Source organism: Poecilia mexicana, unplaced genomic scaffold (assembly GCF_051168715.1).
Source record: "Poecilia mexicana isolate PSO_F unplaced genomic scaffold, ASM5116871v1 scaffold_4, whole genome shotgun sequence".
Lineage (NCBI taxonomy): Eukaryota > Metazoa > Chordata > Actinopteri > Cyprinodontiformes > Poeciliidae > Poecilia > Poecilia mexicana.
This window is the reverse complement of record NW_028263373.1, coordinates 24,566,227-24,584,948: the sequence shown is the minus strand read 5'-3', so window position 1 is coordinate 24,584,948 and position 18,722 is coordinate 24,566,227. Positions and strand designations below refer to the sequence as shown.

Below are 18,722 nucleotides of genomic sequence, written 5' to 3'. Positions count from 1 at the left end.
GCTGAAGGAAGAAAAAAAATGAAGAAATCATCTTTGCACCAGAAAAATATAACTGTAAAGAGAGCAGGTTCCTGAGCCTGTTGGTTATTTGGATAAATATTTGGTTAGAAACATTGACATAAGATTCTACTCTGGTTTTAGACTGGACAATTTGTTTTGTTTTTTCTGTTTCTGCCATCTACAAATATTGCCTCACTCAGTCCTATTGTTTCACGTCCAGAATCAAAAATCTCACTTCATGCATTTGTTTTGTCGTCTCTAGATTATTGCAATGGACTGTAAACATGTCTAACAAAAACCTCTCTAGACCATTTGCAGTGCAGTCACATCTCTCCATGTGTCTCCAAGTGTCTCCACTTCTGATGCAACTTCATTGGCTCTCAGCTCATTATTTAGTGCAATTCAGGATATTGGTTTAGAAATGGCAAGCTCTGCATGGACAGACACTAGTCTGCATCTCAGAACTCGTACATCCTGTGATCTAGACCCTCTCACTGCCACTCATATTAAACTAAAAGAGACGCAGCCTTTCCTTCTGTGGCTCCAAAACTCTGGAGCTCCTTTCCTTTACAAATTCTCTTTTTCAACTCCTTTTGCAATGGACTCTAAATACAACTTTGAATATTAAAGATACATTTATTTTAAGGTTTCACCCACATCTTTACCAGAGCTGTAAGATGGTGCTCCATTTCATGCAACACTGAAAGCATAAATTCCACTCCACAACCTCTAGTTGAATAATGATAACCAAATTATTCTTCCATTGGGTATGAATGTGGCTGGATGGGAGAGAAAGATAAGTAATTCCCCTTGCATAAAGACAGCTCCATCTTGGCTCATTATGTTTGGAAATGTCATCAATCAGGTGTAAATTCTCCTCACGCTGGCAGCTGTGCCAGTGATCACTATCTTGCACCTGCACTCACCAACATAAAACCACATTCACACCAGCAATATGTTTCTGCTGTTCTTTGACAGAAGATAAACAAAGCAGTGGGAGAATCAACATGACTGCAGCTGTGACAGATTACTGTAGAAAAAACTGAAAGAACCAGAGAGGGAATCTTGGTGCCTAAAGGTAAGAGGAAGGTTATGCTTGGAGCTCTAAAAATATTTCACCCGCTTTTATTAACACAATCAACACAAACAAAGAATTAGTATGCTAAAAAGGCAAAATATGCGAAATGCAGTAAATGTGCTGTATTTGTACTTCATAAGGACTTGGAATGTATTTTTTTTATATTCTCTTGGTTAAATCTCAACCTTGTCCTCCCTCCAGGTCATCAACAGTCCTCCCTTGCAGCAAAGGATCACTGTGATACTGTGTATATGCACAGAGCTTCATGTCTGCTGTCAGAGGAGCATATAAGTCACTTATACGTTCAAATCTGTCTCAATTGTGGAAACAAGTAATTTTTTGGTCCCTCACGAATAAATACTTACTCTGACTGCTTTTTTAAAATATATTCTCAGAGAAGATCATCAAACTTGTAGACTTGGATCTCAGTATGAAACTAATCAGATCAGATGTTCTAACTGATGCTAAATCTGAATTTACACACTTACTGATCAAATTCCTTTCCACAAGAACTTAGTGAATTCTGTAATAGTACTTTGAATTCTTAGATCGTGTCTGTACAGTATACATAGAAATAGTACTTGATACATGGTTGATCTTCCAAGTTTCCCCACCAACAAAGAATACAACTTAGCTGTGAGTCATAGTGATCATGTGACTCACAGTTTTAAATTAATTTATTAATTTTAAACTATTAATTTATTACATTTAATTTATTAATTTATTAAAAATTATGTAATGTAATTTTCTGAATTTCCTTTTACAGTCTTCCACTCCCAGCAGAGGATAGACCTCTCTTGTTTTTGTTAGTAGGAAAACTTGAAAAATTGGTTGTGTCTCAAATATATATTGATAAACGTATTGACTTCATCTAGTAGATAACATTGATTGAAAGTTGATATCCACTTTTTTCTGCAGTAGATTATGAGTAGCGTATAAAACAAAATGAGTTATCAAAGTAGGCTGCGGCGTTCGCCGCAGGGAGGCAGGACCTGCAGCATCCCTGTGACGAAACATCCAGTGGAAGACACAAAAATTCAGCTACAAAACTAGAAATTTATGAAATGGTGAACGGCTCCATTAGAAATATATTAACAATTTTGGAGTGTGGAGTGGAAAAGAAACAAATAGGCAACACTCAAAAATCCTGAAAATGTGTGAGTGCCGAATCAGAATCAGCACTATCTATGCTTACTGGAAAAGACGGGATGCAAATAAAAGTATGTGCATACACAGTGTTTGTACTTACAGGAGACAGCGAAGTAGAAGGTTTTCACTTCGCTGGCACTGCAGGTAGACTTTTACCTGCAGTGCCAAGGTAAAAGTCTAAATAATTTGTGTCCAGGATATGTGGGGTCTGCACCTGTACAAGTCCTGGACAGAGGGAAGATCAGCCTGAATAATCTTCTTTCCTTACCTCACATATCTAGCTAACAGTTAGCTGCTAATAATGATAACATTAGCCTCCGATTTGTAGCTCCTACCAGTGCTAAATTAAAAAAAAAAAACAATTTCCAAGAGGTCTAATGAATCTGAACTACAATTGATTATCTTTAGTTCAACATATAAAATATAATGAGTGACAAATACTTAAAAAAACATACAGAGATTCTTTAAAATACAGTTTGAGATTTATGAAATCTTCATTTTATTTTTAAAAGGCACAGGAAAGATTTGGTCAAACTTAGAGGTAAACAAGCATAGCAGCTGCAATGTATCCTGGGATGTTTTTTATCTTGGTTTTTTGGTTTTTGGGGTTAAAAATAATTAGAAATCAGACTTTCATTAAGACATTGTTTTTTTTCTCTCCACATGAAGTAGTTCTGTCCAGCCAGCACTTCTACAAAGAAAGATCTTTGTCTTTACACACCTGAAAAACACATAACAGCCCAAAGAACAGCAATCCATTCATCTCCTAAACCCAGTGGCACATACTTGTCTTATTATTTTCCAAGCCACTTGTCCTGACAATCCAAACACAGTCACTGTCATCCATGGTATTCTCTCATCTGCTAAATAGAGCCGCGTACAGCTTGTTTGACAGCACTAGCAGGTGATCTCATTACACTTGTCTAAGCTTCATGTGGGCGAAGAAATACACTTGAAAACACCTGCAAACCTCCTGCAGACACATCACTGTCTACGCTGCTCCACCAACTGTAGGTGCAACGCGGTCATCCATCTAACAATTGTGTTTGCATGTATTTATTTTATTATTTAGGACTGACCTACAGTGAAAAAATGTTTACAGACCGCACACATAGAAACAGGTGAATGCCACATAAACCATTTATTCAAAATGTCCTCTCTGTGTCACTCATTTATACAAAGAGGAGAACAATTCATCCTCTGACTTCAAACTGCCAGATGTAGCTGTAAAAAACCCCACTTTTTCTATGGTTCAGATATATTCTGCTTTATAATGTGTTATTAGCAAAGAAGGAGGATTCCGTTCTTGCTTTTTGCAAAAGACAAAATAGAAATGTCCTTTGTCCTGAGCAGCAGTGCAGTGAAGGATTTTATTAATGTACATAAAGGGATAGGTCAAGATTTTTAGAAAGGGTTTCTGTTCAAATGTTCAAAGCAGTTATTGTCTAACTAGCGGTTTCTCTTGGTGTTTTTATTAACTATAAATCAAGATTTGCCGAACCCTTATGCTAAAGCTAAATGCTACGCCGACAGGGGTCAGGTCCAGAGAGGATCTCTGTCATTAATAACTCCTATTTAAAAACCATCACAGCTTTCACTACGTAATGAACCTTTAATCGGTCATCACGTTTGGAGTGTGTAGCTATTTACAGAGCAGCTGATGATTATGTACTTGGAAAATGAATGAATGTGCCACCAATGATCTCGTCTGAGAACAGAACACAGAAGTTATGATCACAGTGACTGTCTCATCAAAATGGTACGAATGAACTCTGTGTTGTCTCAGACTTGGGTTTGAAACCACTTGTTCAATTTTGATACATTGAAAACGTCTAAAGTTAGATTCTTACTAGCTTTTATTTCAGTACACACAAATGCATTGGGAACATTTTTCACTTTTATTCCAAATGGAAACTTGAATTATTCAGATTTGGTCTGGATTTTTCTTTACAAGTTCAAACATTTAATGTGAGAGACGTCGTACAGCCTGGACAGGTTCCCAGTACATACATGTCACCGTCCACTGACACACGCACACGCACACGCACACACACACACACACACACACACACACACACACACACACACACACACACACACACACGCACACGCACACACACACACACACACACACGCGCACGCACACACACACACACACACACACACACACACACACACGCGCACACACACACACACACACACACACACACACACACGCGCACGCACACACACACACACACACACACACACACACACACACACACGCGCACGCACACGCACACACACACACACACACACACACACACACACACAATCCTGTTCAACTTTGTGAAATGGTGACCTTCTAGCTGTGAGGTCACCAGACTTCACCCAAGTGCGTATGGATTAAATACATAACATTTGTCATATCAGTATTGTAGGTGTAACATTTCTTTTCAAAATTCCTTTAGTGGCACTGATAGTCAAACTCGTTCAACCCACAAATACAGAGAAGGACAGAGGAAAAATGAGGCATCATGCTGAGATGTGATGCATGCGCACGTTGAGTTAGAACAAGCCGTCCTTAGTTTTCATATTTGTTTCGAGGTCAGTGAATTTCTGCACCTGTCTGTGCAGATGAAGGAAATGGGTGTTTGAATCAAATCAGGAGAGAAAAATGAGCTGCCAACCAGGCGCCTTTTAAAAGAGCAATCACCATCCAGCAGGGATGGACTGCATGTGAAGGGCGCCTGAACACAGAACGCCAGCACTGCAATCTGCTGACACACACACGCACACACGCACACACACACACAGCAGTCAAAACTGCTTATTATTTTTCACCTACAGTATAACTGACTTTAACTACAGCCATGTTTGAGGATATATAGGAGCGATAATGAACAGCTCAGATGAAAATGAATCCTTAGGAATGTTCAGGAAAAAGATTTTAGTGTTTACATGTATTTAGCTCCATCTATCTTCCCATCAAAAAGCATGATGCTGCCACCACCATGTATTACACCATGCACACAGACCTTCTTCCACATCTTTAAAGCGTCCTCTGCAAGGCTTGCAGGGAAACTTTTACATTGAACCTTTATGTCTTTCTTCCAACAGTTTCCATACAGTCCAGATTTGTGGACTGAACCGTTTTTAAAGATTTGAAAGGTTGTAATCAAGGGATTATTTTCTTTATGTTTCAAAATTATGAACTACTTCATTTATCTCTGTCACACAAAATCACAATAAAACACACAAAGGTTTGTGGTTTTAAAATGATTAAATAGGATGAAGTTTTAAGAAGTGTAAAATCTGTTTATGTCAATACTTGATCGTCACAACGATTTTTTTATGTTGTTGACTGATCAGAACTTCTTTGATTTAACTCTGGATTTTAGGGGTTTTGATATGTGATACCATATACAGTCAGAAATAAACAGCAATAATTTGGGTTATTTAGTCCATCATAAGAGAAAAAAAATGTGGCTTTACTTTTCAAGGTCATATTTTCACCATAGTATTCACATAAGTATTACAGTTTTAAACTAAATATTTCATTAGCAAAACTCAGATTTTATTTTGGCAGCCCATGTCTGGTTATTTGCAAAGAAATTTGCATGTTAGCTAAACCCTAACTTAGTTTGTAAACTAAATATTTAGCTCCATTTAGATTATTTAAGACAGGTTAAATAACCCAGATTATTCCTGTTCCTTTTTGACTGTAAGTGTAGAAAAGGCAGTCTTATTGAAGCAGTAATTGTTCTACAGATTTTTTTTTTTTTTTTTTAATTTTCAGCAGGCTGTCTGGGAAGCAAAAATAAATGACGATAAATAATTTATTTTTATAAATCAGCTTGTTCTGAAAATCTATGTACCTATGAATTTATTGAAGGAATGACATATTTAAAAAATCCCTGTTGAATGAAGAGTGATTTTAAATGTTTGCGCTGCCCAGGCAGAGACACCAATTTGAAGAGTCTTCATTTAGAGCCAGGCTCCATAAAAGATAATGAAAATGTCACAGAGCCTTATGTAATTTGTAAGCGCTGACAGCTTTCCCACAGAGGTGATAACTATTGTTAACTGGTGACATTTATAAGCAATGAGAGTGTTCTCTTTAACAGGCAAGGCTATGTTAAAAAGGCCCAGTTACATGAGATAGAAATTTTCATTTGACAACAGCTTACGTAAGCTCTGTGTGTTTTATTGGACTTTTATAAAGATGTCAAAGCGGGACAAATGAGAATTTATTCATGCAATGAAAATAACAGGAAGATTTTAACCACATCATATTCTGACCATTGGGTGATATCTTTCTAGATTTTGCAGACAAAACATTTTGGGTGGATAAACTGCTTTTTGAATTGCAGCAAAGTTGTTGCAGCTTTTTTAATTAGATCCGCCACTGCTGAACAGGAGAGAAACGTAAACTGCTGCAATGTCTATATCAGCTCTAGTTTATATTGTTAAATAGAACAGAGTTTGACTGACAGAGATAAAAATGGATGTTTTATGCTGTACTGAGCTAATAACCCTGCTGTTTCCTCTAAGTGACTGACTGAAGCTGGCTTTGAGGCTGACTGTAAATAAAAGATGTTCTCAAGCATCTAATTTATAAGGATGTGCATAATGAGCAGCTGTTAATGAATACATCAACACTCCCTCAGAATTTGCTGTGAACCTTACAAAAGCTGACATATTAACTTGGAAACGTATGGCTGCTGCGAAGCTGAACATGCGGCAACAAATGTTTGCTTGGTTTAGACAAAACCAAACTTTCGGCGAATTAAGACGTCATATTTATAGCTAATTCTGGATTCCAGTCGCTGGAATTAACTTCCAACAAGTTCATTGTTTTATTTTTGAAACTTGCTAAAAATCAAAACCATGTAGTTAAAGTGAATTATCTATGGATGATTTTTGAAAGGGATTTCTGAGGGAAGCTTGTAAGCCTGGACGGCTCCTTTGATCTTTTTCTCATTAGAAACTTTTCCATTTTTTGCTTTGCAAGCAAAACAGCTTGATGAATTTGACTGGCAGCCAATCAGAAAAAAAACCCATTTAATTTGATTATTTTAACTAAGTTTTTAGTTTTATAAAAATTATTCAATAACAGAAGACACAAATTTTGATAAAAATGTAAAATGAAAAAATTTATGGGACTATTTTTTTTTTTTTACTTCCCCCCCCCCCCCCCCCGTCATCTTCCCTCCATTTTTCTGAGGCCCTCACTGTGACTCTGGCAGCCCCCACTTTGAAAAAACACTAACTTAAAGGGCCAGCTCTTCTACAGTCCCTGCTGCTGGAAGTTCGCCCCTGTCTCTTTAAAAAAACTAAATCAAATCAGAGCTTCTGGCGTTTAAAAGTGCAACTCAAAGTAATGTGTTCTTAATGTTGAAGTCAAACTGTTTCTTATTTCACAATGCATGTGTGTGAATGTGTGTGTCATGTGGGATGCTGTGGTACAGGGCCTGTGTTGGGGATAAAGGGTGTAAAATTCACATTTTAAGGATTCCTTCACAATGAAGTCACATTATTGCATTTGTTTCTCCCAGTTAAATGACCAAGAAAGACACTTTCACTCTACCTGAGTATTACAATTACCAGATATTCAATTAAAGATGTTTGAGTGATTAGACAGACTCAGCAGCCCTACCTTTGCAATGGTTTCGTGGAACTTGAACAATGGGTCGAGTGTTTCTGGCGACTCTGCAGAGAATTGGGCCTCTGACAGGAAGCCGGTGGTCTGAAGAGCAAAATGGAATCATTAGACAAGATACAAATGAAGATTTTGCATTTTGTCAATTAGTCTAAACTAATCTCAGTCACTTTAGAGGTAATTTGACCTCATCAACAAAACTCCTCAATACAATTCATGCTGGCCCTGTGAAGTATAGAACAGAGTGCTTGATTTGGCCTGCTCTTTAGCACTGCAGGCTAAAGAGCAGTGCTAAAGAGTTTTGTTGACCTCATCAACAAAACTCCTCAATACAATTGTATTGAGGAGTTTTGTTGATGAGGTCAAATTTTGATCTTTAAACATAATCATACTTGAAATTATTATTTATTATTTTATGGGGGGTGGGGGGGCTGTATGTGTATTTGGTGTTGCTGTGTGAGTAATTGACAGAATATGAACCAAAGATCCTGACAGAAAATACATAAGCAATCACAATTAAACCAAACTGGGGCCTGAATTTTTCATTGTTACTATGGTAACAGAGCCTTATCCCAACCAAACTGCTTTGGTATGTTGAAAGGAAGCTAAAAGGAGTCTGAACATCTTGGCTGTATTCAGACATATAGGGCCTCACTCTGAGCACACACCTGTGGATTAGCACCCCCGCTCACCCCTCCCAGCTAGCTCAGAGCCATTAGCCTTAGACACGCAGTGCTAAAGAGCAGGCCAAATCAAGCACTCTGTTCTATACTTCACAGGGCCAGCATGAATGGCCAGGGAGAACTGAAGGTTTTAAACAAAAGAGCTTTAGCCAAGATCAAAGACACCTGAGTTTCATTCCCATTAAAGGCCTTTGTGTTGCTAATCTACACCTCACTTCATCTTTCACACAACAGGAGCTCGCCATGCCTTCATCTCAGCTTTCATGCCTACTTTTTTCCTTTCTGATTTTTTCTGGTAAGAATTTAAATTACAATTGCAAAGAAAAAATATCATTAGAGGTTCATATGAACAAGCTACTAAATCAGTTAGCAGATTTGGTTATATCACTAATGGGTTATAAACGGGCTATCAAAGCATAGAAATTGTTAGCTCATTGTGAGAGCTGCATACCTTAAATAAAACTCCCCTATTAGACCTGCTGATGTTTCTTATTGATCTACTGAGGTCTGGAAAAATGAAGAGCTCACATCATGATCTCAGTGGATGACGTCTATTTCAGTTTTAGTTTAATTTGAATAAAAGCAGAACCTATTCTACTTACTGAGGCTGATTAGCTAATTACCTGAACCAAATGTTTTATTTAAAGAAGGTGACTATTAAAATCACTACAATGGTCATCAACTTTCCTCTTTCAATAGAACCAGCAGGATTGCAAGACAATGTTGATGGTATCTAAAAATAGGAAGGCAGGAGGAAGTGCATCTTTTTCTGTCACCTGTGTATTGCTTTTATCTACTAACATGCTTCACACATTTTTATTTAAACAGGAAGTATTATGTATTTCCAGGCAATTTGTACTATTCTTTAGCACAATCAAGTCACTGTGTTATCTTTAGTTATTATAAAAAAAACCCTAAATATATCAAACATGACTTATAGTTTAACACAGGAGTGCCCAAAGTCGGTCCTCAAGGAATTAATTACTAATTATTCTGACTAATTATAATGATTTTTAACCGCTTGTTTTATTTATTTGTTTTTGTTATGCCACCACAGCCACTTGGTCCTCTATGGCAGCGTGACGGCGCTGTGTGAAGAACACAATACAACAAGAGTACTGAGCCGGTTATGCTTAATAAGCATTTGGGCTGAAACAATTATTTGAATTAATTGTGATGAATCGATTATTGAAAAACAAATTTAGTAATCAATGAATCATTAGTTGGAGAATACAGACTGAAAATAAGGTCATTTGCTGAAAGAACAACATACTGAGAGACGTATGAAGCAAAAACTGTACAAAAAATATACACATTTTACATTTAGGAGGAAAAAAACTTCTTTGTCCGTTAACACAGTGGTTAAAGAAAAATCTGCAGAATGTGACATTTTTTTCATCCAATTAACACTCAGAATAATTGATGATTAAAATAATCATTAGTCCTTATAGGCATCGTATTTACTTGGCCAAGGCAAAAAAAATAAATTTCCAATTAGCTGCATGCACAAAATGACGTGTACTCTGATATCACATCAAAACAACCACACACATCGATACAAAATGTCAGTATTAGCATTTCTGTAAGAAGAAAATAAATCAGTGAAGGACCTCTTCAGCATGAAGGACAATAATTACAGGTTTGGACAAATGAAAGTATCCTGCTCATCACTCAGGACTTGTTGGGATCAGTGTTTTGTTTTGTTTTTTTTTGTAATCTTGGGGTTGGGTTTTGTTTTGTTGCCTGCTGTTTCCTCACCATCCACCAGAGGTCCTCGATGGGCTGAGCCCCTGGAACATGCGGTGGCAGACCCTGTTGATGCACCTGTGGCTAATTTGAAGAGGGCTGAAGTGGAGTATTTATGCTGCGGCTGGCAAACACTCCGGTGCCTGAGTGTTAACCTAGAATGGTTTTCTGCCGTCTCCCAGCGTGTAGCCTGTGGATACAAGTCTCCGAGTGATCTCCGCTCCGGTCAGCCTCCCGAGGAACCGTTACCCCCTCTGACGCCTCAGGTAGTACCTGTTGGAAGCCAGTACCCTCGCCCCTGGATGAATCGAGCTCTCCGTTTGCCAGCCGTCCGCTACAGCCGCTCTTACCTGTCCGTCCTCCAACGTGCACCGCTCGCCGGATTAGCGAGCTCTGGACCTCAGTCTTCCGTCGCAACCTCAGGCAACAATCAGGCAACAATCAAACCCATTTCACCCCTTATCCAAGTAAGATTCACCGACTATCTCTGCATGATCCTTCTGCCACCGACTGCTATTCACATCTGTCCTCTCATTTAACAGTTGATGACCTTGCAGTTCCAACCCCGTATCCAGATCTCCCCACCACTTCTCTTTATTTAATAAACTTTATTATTGTGATTCGCTCTACTGGTTGTGTTCTTGCATGTGGGTGCGTTCACTAGGACCCATTATGACAGGACTGAGCTCTATCAAACCGTCTGTCCTTGAGGGAAAACATTTTCAGATGTCTATTTGTTTGAGGCCCACTCTGGGCTCTTTGTGAAGAAAGGCCTTATTCTGTACAGGTGAATCATTTTAGAAAAAAAATTCAATTGTAAGATTGTGTGGGTGGAAATGATCAGCAAGTGGCAAACAGAGAAGTTGTCTACTGAGCTAACAAAGGTTTTAGGAAATATGTTGATGCTTTCCTTTCTTTTGAATCTCTGGTGGAAAAATCTAAGATTTTAGGTATAAAATACATGTAGCTGCCTGGAACACGCTGGTGTGAAGTGTCAGTCATTCACTCCACAATGCTAAGTGTAAAGCAGAAGGCAGCTGGACTTGTCTGGTTTTTTGAAGATGCTTCATCTCACATACAGAGTTCTTTCTGTCTGAACATGATTGGACGCAACAATCACATTCAGACTTCAGCTGCTAACCAAACAGTCTTATCAACTGTTTGCAAAGTAATCAGTAAAAAGGACCATGGAAGTCACTAATGGAGCAGCAGCCATGTGAGTCACTGGCTGGGTAACTGGCTCAGGGCTCACTGAGTTAACTCCAGATTTCAATCTGCATGGTGGCAGTCAAACAGATACTCAGTGTGATGTATTACTGTCTCATGTACTCTGGCTGAACTGGTGATTGTTGATGTCGATGTACAGCAGTGATTGGTGACCTTCAGTTACTATAAAATGGCAGCAACTCATGAAACTGGTTCCCTTTTTTCATCTCCAGGAGTTTTTTCTGCTGGGACAGATGTTTGGACCCAGAAGGCTGAATAGATTTGGAAAAACGAGACCCACAGCTGCTTGACTACAGCTGTAGAAAAATTAAATATAGGCGGTTGTCTTTGCAACTCTAAGACGTTTTTGGCTTCAGAACAATGAAACAAAATGTATTTAGAGAAAAAAACAGTCCTCCCAGTACAGGAAGCAGTTTAGATTTTTGAATTAAAGAACTTTTCTTCTTAGATTTTATACATTTTTGACAAACATTCAAATGATGTAAAGGAATACATGATTTGCAACTTGCTGACTTTCTTACTGTATCAAAATGTTCTGCATGTGTTGCATGAAAATAACTTTAGTATTTTTTCTTTAAAACAATGCTAAGCAATGTTTTAAAATGCAATGGCCAAATTTCTTACAAGCTGTGGTGAGCATGAAACTTCAGCTGATAACCAAGAGCTGCAGAGCTTCCCATTGGTGCTAAACTTAAGCATTTTGTCATGTTTTGTTTAAAATCTAAAATAAAAATAAAAAAAGATCAAACTGGAATAGGACTGAGATTCTCTAATACACAGTTTGACATTTGTGAAAACAGAAAATCTCCTTTTCCCCCCAGAAAAAGGGGATTTTTTTTTATTTCACCCAAAATGTCTAAAATATTTTTATCTTTTGAGCTCAAAGGATTTTGTTTTTTAAATCTCATTTCATTGGCTGGATGCATATCTACTCTGTCAGTTTTAATTCTAAGCTTTGCTAATGTTTTGGAGATGCTGCATTGATAATAATGAACTTATAATTTATTTTCAAAGTAAAGGGATTTCCACATTTTCCCTGCAGAAAGTTTGCTATTGTCAACAACTCTAAATTGATGCTTTAGTTTGTCCCACAGGACGTATTTATTTGGTGACTATTTTAGACTGGGAGCAAACGGGGTTTGTGAAATTAAAGTGAGCATTAGATTTTTTTTTTTATTTAATTTTACATAGTTTGAAAACTGCTTTTTGTTTTGACTAAGGTTGTCTTTATCCAATATTCCGATTTCTAATAAATAAAACAAAGAATAAAATGAATAAAAACCACAAAGTTATTACAGACGAACTGCTTGTGAGGCCTAACAAATTCTCAGATATTCACATCAGTTAAATCATACAACGGTTGCATGCGTCCAGAAATACATAAGTTAAGAGCTTTGTTAATATATTGGAGAAATACTTTAAAATCATATGTGGCAGAGGAAAACAGGGGGAAACAGACAGTTCAGCTGATACTCAGGAAAGAAGCAGTTGAGTGAAGGAGAGAGAGAGGGATAACATTAGAAAGAACAAAGGGAAGGAAGAGTAAAAGACAAAAAAGGGATGATTAAAAAATCTTTGAGTGTTCATGAGGTTAATGTAGTGAATCCTTGTAAAATGAACACCCAGACAAACATCCACTTTCATCACAGAATGGGTGCGAAGCGAGGAGAGGCGCTGCATCGCTGAGCTTAGTTCCACCTGAGCTGGATTGCCATTGATTTTTTTTCTCTGCCTCTCGTTTCTTAGAGAGGATCCCATCTGTCCATCTCCCTTCTCCCTGTCTTTCCAGGTGCTGAATGTAATTGGATTTTCTCACTGTAAAACTGTGTGTTTAAAACTCTGCTGGAGCTGGAGCTTGGACAGCCAGTCAAGCTTGGAAGCTAAGCTGAAAACAACAGATAGAGCGACTTCCCTAACACCTGCCATTTGTAAACAATTCGGAGTCTAAACATAGATATCTGTTTTCGGACGATCATTTTTTAAAGATATCTGTGTTTGTGAATGCCAAGTAACTAAACAGGAAAAATATTAAAGCTGCCAAAGTGAAAAGTCAAGCTGCCCACAGTCAATAAATATTATTGAAACTCAACATTTTACATTATTTGAAGTCATTTTGTTGGCATTTTATCTTGAAAACACAAAAACAGCCCAGGCAACGTACAGATAAGACCAGATGTTTACATAGACTGTAAACCTTCAGTTTCTCACTGTCTGACATTAATGTGAATGTTTACTGTTTTAGGTCAATTAGAATTACCACAGTTATTCCTGTTTTCTAAATATCACAAGAAGATGCCATTTTAAATTACTTTCTTCACTCAGAAGCTTCAACATACTATCACTGTGCTTCTAAGTAACACTGAAAATTCCAGATAATGATGTCATGGCTTTATTCATTTAGTTAACACCTCTGCCTTTCTGCATTTGGGTCCTAAATCAACACCACTCACAACATGACAAGATAGATGCACTTCATGATATATGTGACATAATTACACCTTTTTCCCCCTTTTAAATAGCTACAATTCAGTCAGACTGGATGAAGACCCACTGTGCTCAAATTCTCAGTTGGATTTATGTCTTTACTTTGGTTAGGCCCTTCTAGGACATGGAAACTTAAGTCCTTTGTAGTTTTTAACTGTTTTTTTAAATCCAGATTTGTTCAGTATGTTGCTGCAGCTTTCTTCCTGTCAACTCTAACCAGCCCTTCTATGCTTGTGGACCCCTGCAGCTGTCCTCACTCTGTATTATATCACACTCATTCTGCAATCTCTTATGATCCCTTACAGTTCATAATTGCTACAAGTTGGTGAGGTAAATCAGGAACATAATATCAGTGAAGTGACTCAACTTTGATGGGGGCCATCCCATTGACTGTGAGGCATGAAGATGACACGTAGATCATGGAAGGAACGGATGATCTAAAATGCTATTACCTGAAGTCTCTGTCATGTGACAAAATGTGAAAAAACATTGGAACTGTCTAGCTAACTTTTAAAAAAAATGTCTCTTAGCTTACGCCAGAGGATGTCAGCTGTAGTCCAAACCCCCTAAAAGTGTTCCCTCCTTCTCATTAATAGGTTGTGTTTAATGTTGACATTTCTAGGCCTTGATTTGCTTGAACCACCAGCTCAACGCCATCGATGCCCCGACACCAACAGAACCACTAAAAGTTCCAAAGCTTTCCAGTTGGAGGGGCTCCATTTCCAGACTGCCCTTTTAAACATTTGGTAGGTTCATAAATATTAATGGGGTGTGCTCATGTACCATTATACTTTATTAAGAGGAGGAGAAATGTGTGTAAATTTGCTAGTAGAAAGTATTAAAATAAATTAGTTATAATAAAAACTTTGTGGTTCTTTTCATTCTATTAAATGTCCTCCAGCAAATTAAAAATGATCTGACTGAAGCCGTGTGCCGAGACAATATCGTGCCCTGGCTTTCCAAATATTTGAGAAGTTCTCTCTTGTTCACCTTCACCCACTGCAGCGTCTGCTTCTTGAGTTTTATGCTTCAGGACATTACCAAGGTTGGACCATAAAAGGGAAAGCCCAGAGTCTGAGGTAAAAATCTGATTACACCACCTTTCCACATAACCAAGGTTTTCAGTTATCACAAAATAGTAAGAATAACAGGCTAGAAAATGATTTGAACTTTTAAAAACACATAAAACTTTTATATTTCACTACTTCTTAAACAAAAATGTGTGTAAAAATACAAGTACAACAGATTCAGATAATTAAATGCATAATCTAAATGTTATGAACTCTTTACCAAGGTGAAAATCTGAGAAGTTGTCCACCATCTTGTTCACCTTCACCCACTGCAGCGTCTGCTTCTTGAGTTTTATGCTTCAGGACTTGTCTCCAACTGGGACATACCCTTTACATGTTGTTAATGTTGTAGCGTTTTTGTAAGTTGTAATTGTGCATTGTTAATGTTTTTGTGTTTTTGTAATTTGTAATCGCGCTTTCTTAATATTGTGTTTTTGAATTCATTGAAGTGGTTTGCACCTCAGGGCCACCGTAGATTTGGGTCAAAAACCTTTTGAGAAAATCAAAGACACCAGCTACATTTCTACTCAATTATGTGAATTTTAAGTAACATTAAAATGTAAAAAAGAAAATGCAAATTAGCTAATTTGTCTTCTCCAACCACGCTATGTACAGTTCAATTTAATCAAATACTGATGCTAAAAATGGCAATAGTAAACAGGAAGTAGAGCTCAATACAGAGTACAGTTAAGGTGCATTCTTTGTTGGTAGAAAATATTTAAAAAATAAGCTGTTTCAAATGAAATATCATACAAAATCATTCTCTGGATTCATTTTCCAGTTCTGTCACTCACAGAATTTCAACTGTATTTGTTGGAATTCTGGTGTGTGTGTGTGAGATCTGTTCTCGGGGAAGATCTTTGCTGGGAGCTCTTATGGCAACTACGCATTCAGTTTATAAACACAGCGCCAAGGCACAACACGCCATCTTAAGGGACTTTACCAGCAAAGTTCATTCAATCCAGTCATATATAAGTTCCAATTAGCAATCTATTAATGCAGTCAAGCTCAGCTTTTTATTCAAATTAGTTAATGTTTGACTATGAAGTAAAAAAAAATATACATGGTTTCCATTTTGTTTTTACCAATTAACTTCTGAAAAGTGTCAGCCCTTTTGATCGGATATCCCCAAATAATCAACTGCCTTTAAAAGACACCACAAACAAATAAATCTGACATATTCTTTCATTATTGTAGCAAATAGAAATAATTTTGATAATTCTAACTGACCTGAAACAAGGGAAGTTTGGTCTGATTTAACTGTACTCAGTGAGAGAAAAAGGTGTATGTGACTTTTTATTGAGCGTATGTAAACTTCTGGACGCAAGAGTAACTCGGCTGCAGGGATTTGAACATTTTCAGACGCACAAGGATCAATCCAACTGAAAACTATCAAAATTTAACAAACTGTGAGCGGTTAGACATTTCAGTAGTAAGTGAGACAATAAAACACAGCTCTGTACTAAATCTCCTGAGAGGCAAAACACAAACCCTGCGCTCTGATATTTAGAAATATATAGTCATGTGCTACCTCATTAGAAACCTGGAAAAATTATTAGCATTTCACCTGCAAACATCAACCTCCACTGAATGAGTGAACAAATTGGGACGTTACTTCCATATCCAACCTCAGTGTTAAAACATGGTTGAAGTAACATTACTGTGACTAAATCAATACCAATGCATCAAACCATCTATGCTTGTGTAACACAACTCTTCCCGTGACCTTTACCATTCAGTGCCTGTTTCTCATAGATATTGTGGAAATTAAGACCAACACTCTGAGCAATCTGAGGTTTTGCATTATCAAGGCTCTCTTCAAATGACAGGGTGATAATAGCTTAGAATGGAGCTTTACAGTAATCACAGAGGCAATCACTGTATCCATCATTACGGTGATTGCAAGGTAAAGTTTAAAAATACTGCGAACATTACAATTAGTTGTTCTCAATGGGTACTTGCACATTCTTGATTGGCTGACATTGACATTTAATGCTGCATTAGCAACAGTCGAGGAAGGCTTCAAATTCCGGGTGATGAGCTGCGTTTCTGGAAAGGTCTGCATGGGTCCATTCAGCTGATATGGAAGAAACTGTGATGAATCAAAAGTAGGAAAATGAGGCATTTATGAGGGAAGACAGCCTAATTTATCAGTGGACATATTTAGATTAGAACAGAGTCTGCTGCCACCAAGAGGAGGAGCTCATTGCACTTTGTGGTGGGTTTGTTGTAGCCTTTCAGTTTGCTGTTACTAAGGGATCATGCCCAAAATATGTCAAACGGAAGACATAAAACACATTTTGCTGAATAGCCTTGTCTATGAATTTACTTAAAGAAAGCAGTCATGTTCGTCTTCTCAGACACAGTGATGGTTTTCAATATGAGCAAGAAGGTAGTTGGCATTAGAATGGGTTGCCTGTTTCCTTACACAACCAGCAACTTTTAATAAAAGATCATATTATTCAGTTTCTACCATTAGTTACTCACTAAATAAATCACTAAGTTAGGTACTAAGATAATGTAGATATTGAATTAACGCTCACTATTTAAGAGGATGCCACACTTGGCATCTTAAACTACATGAAGTTGAAGAGAGTCAGTGGGGAGAAAATATCTGGGTTTCCTCCCAGGTCCTGTTAACTCTACTTCTGCTTATCTGAATTCAGTGGTAAACAGGTGGACAAATGTAAGGAGAGAGACAAAAAATGGATTTAATATATAAAGGTAAACTCCTATGATTTTACATCCTGTCATACTGTTGTCATTGTCATGTACAAGACGACCCAATCGATTCCTCAAAGAATATACACTGCCAACTTTATTTAGCTGAACCCCTGCAGCTAAGTCTGTCTGGTTGTTGTTATTAATCACTGAGTATCTATGGAACATAAGAGAATGTTTCTATCCTCTGCACTGCAATCCTGTTCCTGGCACACTTAATCTTTCTGGCAGTTATTTGATTATACCTTGGGGCACAAAAAAGTAAGAGAGAGAAACAGAGTATTAAAAAAAAAGTTGAATTAGAATCTGACAGTGGGGAGAAAATGATGGAGAAAGAGGAGATGAAGAGTTGGGAACGCTCAGATAAAGAACGGCAGTAACATTGCGTGGATCAATAGGGTTTGGTTTCAAAACATTTCGTTTCCTTCCTCTCATCTTCCAGTCTTGGTTTCTTTAATACACATTTTATTTTCTCATTCTGTCTTTCTCCGGTTTCAAATGTTTACATCTGGGTGGTCCTCAGTGACAAACTGAAGCAGTTTGTTCTGCTGTTACAGAATCCCAGTGGCCAAAGCAAGCTAGGAGAAATCAGAGTTGGGTCCCATTACCATTTTAATTAAGGCCATTGTACAAATGAAAGCAGTGTCATTACTGAGCCAGAGTATTTGGACTTGAGTGGGTGGGAAACAGAAAACCTCATCGTTGGTCATTATGTACCACTCTATGAGCTCCACTCTAATATTCACTACAGGACATCTACAGGCTCATGCAATATTCACATGAAGTCCATTCACCATCATTACCACATGGTCATAAATGCTCAAGAATGACATTTATAAAGATGCACAAGACAACATTCGTATAATACTCTGATGGAATAGATCACCATTAGATTGACTCAGGTTCCTTTTCAGCGCTGTGGC

At 37.7% G+C, this 18,722-nt stretch overlaps 1 protein-coding gene and 1 long non-coding RNA gene across 2 annotated transcripts in view; one reads left to right on the top strand and one right to left on the bottom strand.

Annotated features, from left to right (window-relative positions):
* Positions 1-18,722, bottom strand: part of naaladl2 (N-acetylated alpha-linked acidic dipeptidase like 2) — a 358,608-nt gene that overhangs the window by 76,392 nt on the left and 263,494 nt on the right. Inside the window, exon 14 of the mRNA XM_088005108.1 lies at positions 7,866-7,955. Within this exon, the coding sequence (XP_087861234.1) occupies positions 7,866-7,955 (90 nt within the window). The remainder of the gene's footprint in view (positions 1-7,865; positions 7,956-18,722) is intronic.
* Positions 10,340-10,922, top strand: LOC148160003 (uncharacterized). The gene is made up of 2 exons (XR_015762712.1): positions 10,340-10,764; positions 10,840-10,922. It is a non-coding gene; the product is annotated as an uncharacterized LOC148160003 (long non-coding RNA).